The 14,712-nt window shown below is 35.9% G+C and overlaps 1 protein-coding gene across 1 annotated transcript; it reads right to left on the reverse strand.

The window, feature by feature from the left end:
- Nucleotides 1-4,922: 4,922 nt before the first annotated feature.
- Nucleotides 4,923-14,372, reverse strand: LOC141644109 (alpha-1,4 glucan phosphorylase L-2 isozyme, chloroplastic/amyloplastic). Its single transcript, XM_074453556.1, has 15 exons — nt 13,901-14,372; nt 12,184-12,422; nt 11,793-11,894; nt 10,722-10,898; nt 10,288-10,563; nt 9,641-9,912; nt 9,229-9,346; nt 8,687-9,127; nt 8,452-8,604; nt 7,783-7,911; nt 7,161-7,397; nt 6,666-6,742; nt 6,249-6,435; nt 5,839-6,039; nt 4,923-5,326 (listed from the first exon to the last, which is right to left on the reverse strand). Exons 1-15 carry the CDS (start codon nt 14,109-14,111, stop codon nt 5,210-5,212), a joined length of 2,937 nt encoding a protein of 978 aa, XP_074309657.1. The 5' UTR covers nt 14,112-14,372; the 3' UTR covers nt 4,923-5,209.
- Nucleotides 14,373-14,712: the final 340 nt, after the last annotated feature.

Raw genomic sequence — 14,712 nt, forward strand, 5'->3', positions numbered from 1 at the left:
TATTAATTTACAGAAAATGGGAGCTTTAATTGGAGAAATTGATTGCAAAATTAGGTAGAGGGGAGTCAATTCTTACACCCACATGAAGTGTTATTACATAATTATTCCCTTTCCACCAATTGCGTAGCATTCATTTTAATTTTAATTAGGCTAGGTCCGTCAATTTATTGTTACCTATCCAATTATCCGTGACATAGATTTAGTTTACATTTTTTTTTTTTTTTTTTTTTTGTGAATTTATGCAATCGAGCGAGCACCATTTGTGGTGATTGTTAGTTGATGACAAGTGAACCTTAATGGATATACTCTGTATATGCCTAAAATACCCTTTAAAAACCTTCCTAATATAAAAAGTTAAACAAATAGATGAGATTCTCTTAAATGAAATAGGTAAATAAATAATCGGGATGAAGCGAGTATATACCTTAAGGCGAATACCCTACTTTTTTGCACCATCTCTCACCTAAACCAAAGTGTAAAAAGTATATTCATAATTCTCATGTACCTAAGTTTTGGGGGAGACGGTCTCTCAATACTAAGAAAACATTTCTTCATATCCCTTTTGTGTCTCTTTTGTAGCCCTTTTACTATTAGTAAAGCGCGGAGCCTTAGAACACGCCAGAGGACCAGCTAATAACTAAACAACAACGTTTCTTTGTATCGCTTTGCTTGTAGTCTTCGTATCTCTTTTACTATTTGGCACATGTTATCATACAAACCTCAAAAGCGCACCCATTTTATCGAAGATAGTATGTAACTCTTTATATTTATACACCGTTTTGTGACTTTTGGTAACATATTTACTTCAAATGGTAATTAATTAATCTCCCCAATAAATTTATTGAGATATCGTCTTTCAGGAGACTACTCATCGACCTTCTTTAAGTGCATAAAACAAAACAATATTTGTAATTTGATGCTGTAACCATCCTCATGTAGAAGGTCAAGCTAATTGGGTCACCAACATTTTAGCCCTTAACCCCATTTTAATTATCTCGACTCACTTACCCCTCCCAAGCATAAGGTCACCACCTAGGTCACTGTTGTGCGGAAGTGTGAATATCCTTCTTCTGTGTTGGGCCTCTGTTGCATTTGTGTCCACCGTCCATAATAGTACGATATTGTCCGCTTTGGGCCAAACCCTCACGGATTTACTCTTGGGATCCTTACCAAAAGGTCTCGTACTATTATATACAGTAGACACTAATAAAGATGATCTTCCATCTTTATTCTACCGATGTGGGATAAGGATTTGCACCCTAACAATCCTCCCTTCAAACCAAGGACCATTATCTTTGACTCGAGCCTTGACCTCTATGGAGAATTTCCAACACCTACAGCTCCAACTTCAAGACACCCAAAACATCACAAGTCTTGATAATCTCCTCTTAGCCGACACACCATGCTACCACGAGCCATGTCTTACACCACATGTCACCCTAACAGTCACTAACCCAAATATTTTTCACTTTCCAATCATTTAGCACAATCCCTACCCCACTAAAACTTTTCTCTTACCTTTTCAATTATTATTTTTACTAACAAATTATAAATAAATTAACCGACCCAGCAATAATATGTGGACACCTATTGGATCACCAAAGAAGTCAAGGTGAGCAGAAGAGGTCACGAATTGATCTCTTCTTGCCTCGGCCACCCCTTGAATCATGCTAATTTATTGCCTTAATTATACATAATTAAGGTGATCTTGACCTTGCTTGGACAAATCTAAGCAGCTGCCAAAAAAAAAGAGTTAAAAAAATTGAGGCGGCAAGTTTAAATAGTAATTTAGGTCTGCATCTAGATTCTGAATCCATAGTCACATGTATAAATATACAATTAAGTATACATATTTCTCTGACACATAAAAGTACTGCGAGTCTGCGAATTGTCACTGAACGATTTGGGAATGGTTATTGGCACATTTAACAAATACAGTACGAGTACTAAATTTCATGAAGTATTATGAAAAATCAGTGGCGAATCTAGGATTTATAAAATGAGGATATTTAGTAAAATTTATAACATAAAAAAATGCCAAAATATAATTACTTGATCAGACCCGTCCCGACATTTAACAAATAATATGAATGTCAATATGTTTATGATTAGACTGTATTACAATAACATATGGGACATCATTTTACAAACAAAAACGAAAAATACTCACATTTGTAAAGATCTCACTTGAAAGCTTTCCATAAATAAAAAACTTACACAATCAAAATTATAAATGAAAGAATCATTTTAAACTTAAGGAAAAAAATTTCAAGAACAAATATATATCTGTTATTTCTCAAATTAATGGGGGTGAGGGTTCACCCCATCACCCCCTATAAATCCGCCCATGTGGAAAATACGAACGTCCTTCTTAACACTCAAAGGAGGAGGATTATAGAGGACATTCTTCCGGAGGACACAAGTATTTCTCAAGTACTATATACGGATATATGGAGTATATTGATTGTATATTACCATTGTCAAAGAGTTTTTTTTTTCCTCTTTTGTGCGTAAAGGGTGTTGTGAAGGGTGAATATGTTGTTAATGAGATTTAAACCCAAATCATGGTTATTCTCGTTTATAACAATTGAAAACAAAAATCTGTAAATATTTAAGGTCCCAATATTTAATTATTTATCATTGTTAACCAGGCACTAATGAGACCATATACTTTTAAGGAAAATGATAAATACAGCCCTAGGCTCAGGGGCGTCTTAAAGTAAATGGAGGCCCGGTGCACCATAAAAAAATGAGGCCCCAAATATGAATATATAAGTGTAATACACATCGAGTTTTGTATTTAATTTTATTAGTAAAGCTTATAAATTCGGTGGCCAAAACTGGAGGCCCAGTTCCGCCGCTCGTGATCGCCCGGGGTATTAGACACCCCTGCCTAGGCTGTATTTAAGGTGCCAAAAAAGGAATGAAAACCTTAAATTAAGCATTAATGACATCAATTTACGCATAATTGTGTCATAAATTCCTAATTTAATTCCATTTTGGAATTAATGTTGATGGTAAAATAGTCTCCAATATTAGAAAAATGATCATCAATTAAGTTGGTCATTGACTGACAATGACAAATAACATTAACTAGGATCCTTTATATTTTTTCAATTCTAAATAGCGAGTCATATTCTATTAACGCTCAAGATTTTATGTAGTAAGTGACTTTAGTATTTGCATACAATGAAAATAACGTATTTTGGTATTTTACCACCTTATTTTTTACATTCTTATTTTACTATAACCTTGATTTTTACACATAGCAAGTGACTTTAATTTGTCGTTATTAAGGAAACTATACCCATTATTTTTTATATTCTTAATTTCGGTATTTTACTGGGGTTGAGATCACCTGTTTCACTTTTATATCTCATCTTGTATCCCATTACCTTAAGATCTTGACACATCACACATAAGATAATAAAAATGGCTTATGTGTCAATAGGAGAAGTTATGGGACATAAGATGGGACATGAAATGAGACAGAGGATCTGCACTGGTGTACATATAAGAATTTGTCTATCATTCATCTTGAAGTCTAGAATGCATCTTTATATCATTATGTTATCACAAATTCTCATTTATGACGTGCCATAAGTTTATGATGGAAAAATGTGACTATTTTATGATAAAATATAAAAAATATTTGATAAATAAGTAATTATGAATGATTACTTTTCATCGTAAAATGGTCTAATTTTCTTCGTCATAATTTGTGCACAAAAGAAAGAAACTGGTTGTGTTATATGCCCCTCAAGTCTTCAATAGATAAACCAATGACGTTGAGGTGATTTTAAACCTAAAAAGTAGCCAACATAATAGTGGTATACCCCCTATAATAAAAGAAACATCCTTAATCTATAATCTTTAGTTGAATGACTTCAAACTTCAAATGTCTGTTTTAACACAAATCCTTGTTTAAGACCGATATTATCCTATATTCCTATATGAAAAATACTTGTGTACTCCGGGAGTACGGTACTCCTTACACTCAAAAGCAATTCACAAAATAGAATATTTTAATAGTTTGAGTGTAAGGAGTACCGTACTCCCGGAGTACACAAGAATTTTTGATTCCTATATACCCATGTAAGTGATATTTGACCTTTCTTAAACTTAAGACAGATAGTATCGTGTTTTGCAAAACTAGCCGCTGTTTTAAATGTTTTGGGTATAAAAATTGGTTAGATTTGTTACAAGCTTGAGTGGTGTAAGCTCAACCACGTAGATTCTTTGGTGTTTACGCTCTCAATTGCTAATTAAGTTCTCATTTCGTAGTGCCTTTACTGCTACAGCAATGTTTAACTATCTTTTGATCTTTTTGTTCAACAATTGCGCCAAATCTTAATCATCATTTATACGTCTCTTGCTATTTTTCAATCAGCAAGTTCTGATACCGCCATCGAACCGCTAGCCTCACCCAACAGTCTAACACCATTACATCAATCAATTTTTCCAGACATAGAACTCACACACTAGATCACAACTACAGATCCTCGGCACTCCCACACCCATCTCGATATCTAGTCTTCATCAAGATTCAGCCCCCTCCAGCCGAGGGGAGCTACATAGATTTTCGCTACCCGAAAATCTTTAAAAATACGGTCTTAGCAAAGATGCTAAACTACAAGAACTTTTGCTACCCCAAAATTTCGGTTCTGGCTACGCTCCTGCTTACAGCCACCATCATCCAACCATGAACAACTGCAGGAACGGCTATAACTAAGCAGCTACTTCGTTAGTCACATAACTCTACATCTATAAGCAAACCGCGGCCATGAACACGCCAGTGGTATTACATCCAACCGAAACACCACCGTAGTGTTTTACATACTACCCCGGCATGCCTTAGATGGTAAAGACTAAAGAGAGTGGCCTCTTGGCCTCTTCTGTACATATAAAAAAACATCGTGACGTGGCATCAAACAAGGCCGTTTTTTACTTCGTCAAATTACACTAGAACTATTAGCTAAATCCAAACTAAAATATAGATAAAGTCGACGTTTTTTGAATCTAGATATATAAATACAATTTATTTTGAAAGCACCTAGCACCAGTTTACTAGTAGCTATTCTGGCATACGGAGCCTTAATCGGCGAGTGGTCGAGTGGCAACAGCTCCTCCCTTTATTCGTGCCTTATATATTGTGCACCTGATTTTAAGTGCTTCAGTAAAGGTTGAGTTTCTTAAGGAGTGAGGGTTCTCACAAGGGTGTAGTAGGTTCGATTCTCCATATATCTCGAGCATACTGGTGAATCGTTCTGTCACTGCTGAACATGGATGAACCGGCTGTGTTGAGGATCGACATTGTTGTCCATTTCTGCTCATCATGATAAAAATTAGCTATAAAACAGAGCAAGATAATATGACATCTACACGACCAGGTCAATGATGAGAAAAGGATATTCATTCAAACCAAATAAAAGGATCTCAGGGATGATATTGTAGCCAGAGATAGGCTAGCAGCAGCATATCATAAATAGATATCAACAAGAAGTCGTCTTCGATAGCCAAATTGTAGAAATGTCACAAATATGGGATATCATAAATAAGGATAAAGATATTTGACTAAATCACAGGACATCAAGGCGTTGTTGGAGAACTGAAGCTGTCGTATACCGGGATAAAGGAGGGTCAAAGGAACACCAACATTACTTCGCTTCTATATGATCTTTACGGAGCTTGTTTATGTTTTATGAAATTATGTGTGCTTTCAAAGACCTATATCTTTACTAAGCTTTTCTCCCAAAAAAGGATTTAAATTACGGAGATGGTCTTCACTCCAACTAGAAATGTAATGATATCCAATACGACAATGGAATTTAAACTTACCTTCTGATCACGATAAGCCTCATCAACTTTCTCTTGGCACTCAATGTAACTGGGAAAGTCCTTGCCAACGAGAAAGTAATCGGCTCGACCATAGCCTTCATTTCCTTCAAGGGAACCCATCAAACCGTCGTAGCTGTATGAGCCGAACACTCCACTTCTAATGTATTCTTTTACTTCCTCAAACCGGGGATCAGGCACAAACTACATATTGCATCAAACAACGCACTTATTAGTAGCTAGGTAAGTATAAGAACTTCATTATCATGTACTTCGTGTCTCAGTTCTAAGAATATAACATAAACAAGCCTTAACAAGTATAGGACAGTTATTTTTCGTGCATTTACTTCACGAAGATTCAACAGCTATTATAACCAATATATAAATGTCTAAGCTGATAGATGGCATCTTACCTTCCCCTCAGCTCTCTCCTTCCTAAGATCAGCAATTTCATGAGCTTGTGCGCCAAAGAGAAAAAAGTTGTCCTCACCAACTTCTTCCCTTATTTCAACATTAGCTCCATCAAGAGTACCAATCAGCAGACATCCATTCATAGCAAACTTCATATTGCTGGTTCCACTGGCCTCCATTCCAGCAGTACTGATGACATGCATAAGCAATTTTTAACAAGTGTAATGAGAGGAACAGTCAGAAGCAAAAGCAGCAGAGCTGGGTATTGGCTCTAAGTAACATAAATGTTTTCTTGAAAAGTGAAAGGTGTGTTCTTGCATTACAATTGCTAACTCACATATGCTGTAAATTACCTGATATTTTGTAAACTTTACATTTAATTAGTGTTCACATCAGATAAATGTGAATTGGTAAATTACCTGATATGCTGTGACAGCTCACTGCCAGGAATAAGCACTTCAGCAACACTTACATTGTAATCTGGGACAAATATCACCTAAAAGGAATGAAGAAATTAGGATAGAAAGTGCAAGAAGAAAGGATGGAGCGCGTAAAATTTAGCTGAGAATCAAGTTGACAATAGATACAATGTTCACTGTGATGAAATAGCTTCACTGACATATTCACAACTCTCAAATCATCCATATAATCATTGAAAATGCAAGATTTGAAACATGTTTGAATAAGGACTTTTAGATGTTAATGGAGAATTTAATAGTGGTCACGTTAAAAAAAAAAAAATTTAAAAGTAAATCATTCACATTGCATATGCCTAAAGCTTGCTTCAGAAACTGTGATACTAAAAAAACTATAAAACGTTAAGAAAATTTTTCCTGTGTATGTGAGTGAGCACTATAAGATATTTGTAATGATTAGGAGGACTCTTCAACTTTAAGGGTAATATATACACATACCTTCAAAAGATCGCCAATTTCAGGATCATTATTTACTGTGGTACCTACATCTGTAATGAATTTCACAATTCTCTTAGCTTGGACATATGTGGCAAACGCTTTTCCTCCAAATATACACACACGAGGCACATATTTTGCAACCCTTTCCTCGGGAGTCATTTCTTTCATCTTTTTATAACGGTACACAATTCCCAGAATGTTCAACAATTGGCGCTTGTACTCATGAATACGTTTCACCTGAAACAGCAATTCATTTCAAGTCTAAGCCCCAAGGATAAAGAGCATGAACCTAAACTCTTTGCAGGTCTCTATTCGCAGTAAGGGACTTACCATACATGCCAGTGATGCCACTGATAAATTTCTACTCCGTATTTAGCATTTTAAAAATATGACATATCATGTCCAGTTGATTATGAAAACAACAGCTAGAAAAAATTTCTTTGTTTACTATATGAAGTGCAATATAACCTGCATATTTTACTTGTGACGTATCCCAGATCAAACCAAAAATTATCATCGAAGTTTAAGCATCTGAAAGATTCGCTTAATATATAGTTGCAAAGAAGATGGCATGACAGGAAAAGCAATAATAAGCATAATATTACTAAGAGATAGAAATAACCTGCACATCAAACATTGCATCTGGGCTGACAATATATCCGGTTTTTTCTCTTAAATATGCTGCAACCTTCATCTTGTTTATCCTCTTTGCTTCCCTCCATTCAGACTGAAGTTCCACATTATTGGCAAACTGTAGACATTTTAATTGAAAAGTTTTAAATATGAGCACTTTCTTCAATATGTAGGTGAGGTTAACAAGACTAATACGGAGTACCATAAATTAAGCCAGAATTATTAAATTACGGATTAATAAACCCCTGATTCCTCCTATCAAAAAAGGTCCATATTCATTACAGAAGAGACCTTTAGATATCTAAAAATTAAAGATACTTTATGCACAAAAAGACTTTGCAGCATGCAGGCCATTCAAATACTTTCAAGGAAGACCAAGGACAGGTAGTTTTCAGATGGGCTTGCATGTTACCCAAGCTATATGCGGAAATAATATAATGTGCCAGAAACAATATGCAAATATAATCCACACGGCGCCGCAACATTCACCCATGCGCCTTCGGAAAGTGAAAGTAATTAGGTTGAGATTTGAGGATGATTAATTCCTCGAATAACACTTACAGTAACATCAAAAAGAGTAAAACAACCAACGTTCCCGATATTACTTAAATGCGATAACCAATATAGTCATCAAAGCAAAGCAATATCATCAATATACCTTTTGTAGCTCAGCGAGCTTCTCAGTTTGAAGAACCCAATCTTCTGATCCAGTCCACTTGGTGATTATTTTACTTAGAGCTGGATTACAAAAGCGGATCCATCTTCTAGGGGTAACACCATTTGTTTTATTCTGAAATTTCTCAGGCCACAACTGAAACAAAAAAAAAGCCACCCATAAGTCAATTTCATCCTGGTTAATGAACAAGGAAACAATGTTTCAGTTTAACAATTACCAAGTAGAAATCGTTGAAAACATCGTTCTTTACTATCTCGCTGTGTATTGCAGCAACCCCATTGACTGTGTGCCCGCCAACAACAGAAAGATTAGCCATACGAACAACCTTAGGTTGCTTCGGATCCGGCTTAAAGCTTGGTTCCCATTTCTCTTGAGAATCTAACGGTTCAGTTACATCAGCCGTATCAACAATCTCCTTCCCCTCCACCTCTTCTTCCTTTTCTTCTTCTGCAGATGCTTCTTTCTCTTTCGAAGAATCATCTTCAGAAATTTCTAATGTTTCAGTTGGAACTACAATAGAACCATTTTGAGGCTTTACAAGCAATTCTAAAACAGATCCAGGCAACTCTACATTGTCCATAATTCTCATGCTTTGTATCTTTCCATGCAATAAGCCAAGATCTTCAATACCATATTCAGCTATTATGGTGTTTATTAGCTGGTAAATAACATATTGAGAAGTAAAATGAGCGCAAAGAAAATGATGTTGACCACTACATAGGTTAAAAAATAATATCCTAGAAGTTATTCTTTTATTACCTCCTCATCAATCAATTTTATGATCTCAACATGACGAGGAAGCAGTTGCTCAATCAGCTCCAAACTCCATTTCTCTAATGCCTCTGGCAACACAGTATGATTGGTGTACGCAACAGTCCTAGAGATAAGGTAAGAAAAGCATTAAAATTTTGGTATTACTACTTGTCAGGATGAAGTTTCAGAAACTATACGATTGAGATGAGGCTAAAGAGGATGCATTAAGTATTAAGAGTCCCGTACCCCACACGAGACGTGTAAAAGCTTTAGAAGTTCTTCTGAGGTTACTTTGACAATTGGTATAAAAATTGGGTATCTAAATGATAAAATAAATTTGAACTACAAGATATATGATATCATCATTCATCAATTATTTCTCACAATTACATCTTCGGTGAGTAAGCTCGAGACTTACTTTTTTGTTATATTCCAGGCTTCATCCCAGCTTAAACCCTTTACGTCCATCAGTATTCTGATGAGTTCTGGGATACAGAGTGTTGGATGTGTGTCATTCATCTGTACAGCGATTTTCTCCGGAAATTTTTCCCAGTTTACAGGATTTCCTGATCTCTTTTCAAAGCGTGAAATAATATCTTGGAGGGAAGCAGAGCACAATGTATACTGCTGCTTCAGCCTAAGAGTCTTTCCTTCCAACGAATCATCACCGGGATATAATACATAACATATCTGCTTGGAAAAAGATGCAAGGCATACAGTCATTCATTAGAAGTTAAAGCCTGATGTCATGTGATTGCAAGGTAAAGACACGGGGAAACAGATATAGATTTGAAGGTTGGTCTGGAAAAAAGCATATATCGACTTCTTGTATGATAAACAAAGCCCCCATCATCAAAACATCAATGAGCTGGAAGGAGGTTGTTGCAAGACATTTCAAATTTTCTCCAATAAGGATGAAAACGACAGTGTTACTAGATAAAATTAGTTCTAACAAGAATACTTCTAAAAATTAAAGTTACACAACGCTCATATAGGAGTAAAGTCACTAAACATATATGTGAATCATCTGCAAAGGTTTATACGAAGTTGCAAATTCAAACACACCTTCTCTGCATTTGTCAGTGCCTCATATGCTTTAGCGTGATCACCAGCATTGAAAGCGCCTAAGTCAAAGTCTTGTGATGTCACCTTTGTAGACCATAGTCGAAGATTATTGGTGGTTTTGGTTTTGTATCCTGGAATAGGAACATCATAAGCGACAGCTTTAATGTCCTCGCCGCCTATCCAATCTTTCCTTCCATCTGGTCTGGTAATGACTTTACCATAGAATTTCACCGGATAAGAGACGTCATTTCTGACGATTTCCCAGGGATAACCCATCTAGCAAGAGGATTGTATCAGTAGTTGAAGGCCCAGTATGAAAACGGAATATCATAGAAATAAATACATAGAGAGACTCCTGTCGATGGAATCAATGGAAGCAAACAGAAAGGAAAATGATGAAAATTACAAATGGAAGGTAAAGCACGCAATCATACCTCAAGCCAGTTTTCAGCAACTTCCTCCTGACCATCTTTGGTAATCAATTGCTTGAATAGCCCATACTTGTATCTGAGTCCATAGCCCCATGCCGGATAATTCAATGTAGCCAAAGAATCTAAAAAGCAAGAGGCAAGACGTCCTAGTCCCCCATTTCCCAATGCAGGATCTGGCTCCTGTTGAGTATTAATGAAATTCCAGTAAGTTCAAGGACTACCTTATATTATATCAGTGACTTCTGTTGGGTATAGTTATGCAACTATATGATGATACATGACCAGTTTTTCACATATGTCAACTGTTAAATCACGTAAATAGGATCTAAAAGTTTCAATTCAAAGACTGCCTGTGACATTTACTGACTACAGCTTCTCTCCCTCATCTCACCTGCTGAAAAATGTGAATAACATTCTAAAGATACTGAAATTACAGTCTCATGAATTCAAATGAACTAAGCGTCATTCAACTGTGTATGAGTCCAAAAAGTCAAAATGCAAAAAATACGGAAATCCAAAATGCAAGGACTCCACTCTCCAGGATATTGGCTTAATGATAAGGAAGACACTTTGTTATTTATTTAGGTACACATAAAGAAATACGAGTATTTCTTTAAATTACCAACAGCAGTCAGCAGTCAGCACTCAGCACCAAGTATCCCGCACATTTATAATAAGTTACTAAGGCTAAACATCAAAATGATTTCTATATAACAAACAGCAATCAATCAGCAACTTGTAGTCAAGTATTCCATTAACAAAAATGTAATGCTTTAACATATTTCTAAGTGTTTTGTTTGTTGGTTATCCATGACTGATTAGAAGGATAAAATTGTCACTATTACAGGTTTATTGTCAGAAGGTTATCAAAACACCATTGCTTCCTATAAAAAATCTTAGGTATGAGTAAATTGTGTAAGATTCACTATGACCCACGAAACATGCATGTTCTCCATCTAATTCTTACCTCTTCATCTCTTAAGGCTATTATATTGATCTTTTACTGCAATATAAGGTCCTATTATTTAAGCAACTTAAAGCCAAGAATCAAGAATGAAATTATGGCAAGCTAACCTGCTCAGCTACAGCTTCAAGGTCGTATCCAAGCTTTCTTAAAGCATCTGCATAGGCCCCAGATAGTTCAAGGTTACCAATAGCATTCAAAAGAGCTCTCCCCTACATTACAGAAACACATTAATGATATTTAGCCCAGAACACTAAAAAGTATTCCCTCCCATCCAGACCAAAGGTAACATGGACCCACTTTTTGTGAGGAGAAAAGTGGGTCCATGTTACCTTTGGTCTGGATGGGAGGGAGTAATACGGAGTACTACACAGATTATGAAAACTCTTGCATCGTAAGAAAGATGAGTGCTTTTCTTAACACCACAAAATAATTTTCACTGTATGAAGAATGTAACTAAGTTACACATCAAAACTTTAAATTGACTCTAAAGGGTAAAACCTGTAGAAATTCCATAGATAGATAGTATGCTTGCTTGGCATTTGTCTTCTCATAATAATCATAGGTAGCATTCCAGTTGATAATAAGCATATCACGAACACTTTCTGCCGTAGCGAAGTATGCCTTGGGGAGCTCAAAATGTTCGGGAGAAAAGGACGGAGAGAACTCTGCGTGATACTTAATGCTTGATGCAACTGATTCAGAATCAGGTGCAAAAGCATTTTCAACTCCTGTAACCGCTACAAAATGGTAGCATTCAAAGCGAAAGTCAGAAAACACTATCTGTAAAGGCACTTATCACATTATTATTCTAATTCAGCAGTTAGGATTTCTAGCAGGAAGGCATGCAGGGGAAGGGGATTCCATTGCAGGTGGAAGATCACAAAAGATATGTTGAGTTCCCCCTTACTTAGAAGGTGAAAGCTATGATACGTATGACAATCCAAAATTTATAAAATAGGGGGTACCAAATTAACAATCAACACAATAATATCAAACATTACTCTAGTGTCACAAAGTCTCTAGCCTATAGCATAGAAAGGGGCGGGATGCAGCACGGAGAATGTGTCAAGATGACGTAAAGTGAAAGTAAGCGTATCGAGAATTGCATTGACTAACTGCCACTCAACAATACAAGAAGTGTAACAAACAGGAAAAAGTTTCGCTTAGGGGATGCAGCAGCTTTCATTAGTGATCCTAATACATAAGGTGAACAGAATTTCTACAGTATCACACTCCCTTTTGTTATTATTATCTTATTAAAGTATCACACTCCAGAACTTTACCGTCTAAGCTAGCCAACTCTAACGAAAATCTTAAAGAACATTTGCACACTCTAAAAAACAAGTTTTTTGGTCCGGAATACAGTCACTAGTGTACATTATACAGAACTAGTATTCGCCATTTCGCTTCAATCCAGCATAATTCAGCAGACAAAACAGTAAAGTTAAGCAAAAATTCGATCAAATCAATTAACAATCTAATGATTCGGCGACAATCCTCAGACTGTGAGAATCGCATTTACTAACTCCTACTCAATAATTTAAGAAGCGTACATTATACACTGGCGACATTGTTCACAAAACTAGCGTCACTACTGTACAGTCTCTAGTGTACATTATACACAACAGCTCATTTCAGTTCAGTTCAGCATAATTCAGCAGAAAAAAACAGTCAAACTAAGCGAAATTCGACACGAAATCAAGCAAAAATCACTTCATCAACAATAATTCAAACAGTAATCCAATTCAGGTATCAAAATGTCTCTCACTGGCGATATTGTTAACAAAATAAGCCTCACTACAGTCAATATAGTCTCTAATGTACATTATACACAACAAGCTCATTTCGGTTCAGTTCAACATAATTCAGCAGAAAAAACAGTCAATCTAAGCGAAATTCAACACGAAATCAAGCAAAAATCAGTTCATCAACAATAATTCAAACAGTAATGCAATTCAGGTATCAAAATGTCTCTCACTGGCGATATTGATAACAAAATTAGCCTCACTACAGTAAATACAGTCTCTAATGTACATTATACACAACAGCTCATTTCGGTTCAGTTCAGCATAATTCAGCAGAAAAAAACAGTCAATCTAAGCGAAATTCGACACGAAATCAAGCAAAAATCAGTTCATCAACAATAAATCAAACAGTAATGCAATTCAGGTATCAAAAAAGCACAATTACGGAAACTAGAAACACAGAATTAAACCTTTATCAGCAGAAAGAGGATCCTCCAAATGCTTCTCACTAGCGACATTAGTAACCGTCAAGAACCTTCTAGAAAACACCGGCGACGCCGACAACGACGACGACGAAGAACTTCTAGAATTCCTGAAATTGAAAGCAAAATCACAAAAAAACGGCACGGAATTGTTACAAGAAGATGAAATTAAAGTGCAGAAACCTAAATTGGCCGCCATTTTTGCGAATTAGGGATTTCAATTCCGAATTTAGATTGAATTATAGAGAGTAGCGTTGGTGAGAGGTGACAACCCCACACTAAGTAGAGTGATGAGTAGTGAGGAATGACTAATGAGTAATGAGAAATATCTGCACATTATTTCTTTATTTGTTTTTGTAGTTTTGTTTATATCGCTATCGGTATTGGTGATTCTGAGCTGTGTAATCTTGTGTGATGCGGATTTTTGACGTTTTCCGCTTTTCGATGAATCAAGGTGTCCATCATTTTTTATCTTTCTGCTGCTTTTAGCGCCATTCTCAACCGTTAACAGCAACGTTAGATTACACGTTTTTTACACAAAAGTTTGCCCATGGAAATTGAGTTAGTTTGAATGGAATTGAATTTGAAGCGAATTGAAGTTAATATTCAAAAGCATTGAGTATAGAGTGAGCTAAAATTAACTGAATTGTGTGTCCTACAATATTTATCGGTCGAGTTTCTAATTATGTCAGTCGTGTATTGTAATGAGTTAATGATCACTAATTGACTACTTGTTTGAATTTTGCCTTCATGATATAGTAGTCAAAACTAAGAAAGTGAAATGACTAGATTAATTGACC

Source organism: Silene latifolia, chromosome 2 (assembly GCF_048544455.1).
Source record: "Silene latifolia isolate original U9 population chromosome 2, ASM4854445v1, whole genome shotgun sequence".
NCBI classification, from domain to species: Eukaryota; Viridiplantae; Streptophyta; class Magnoliopsida; order Caryophyllales; family Caryophyllaceae; genus Silene; species Silene latifolia.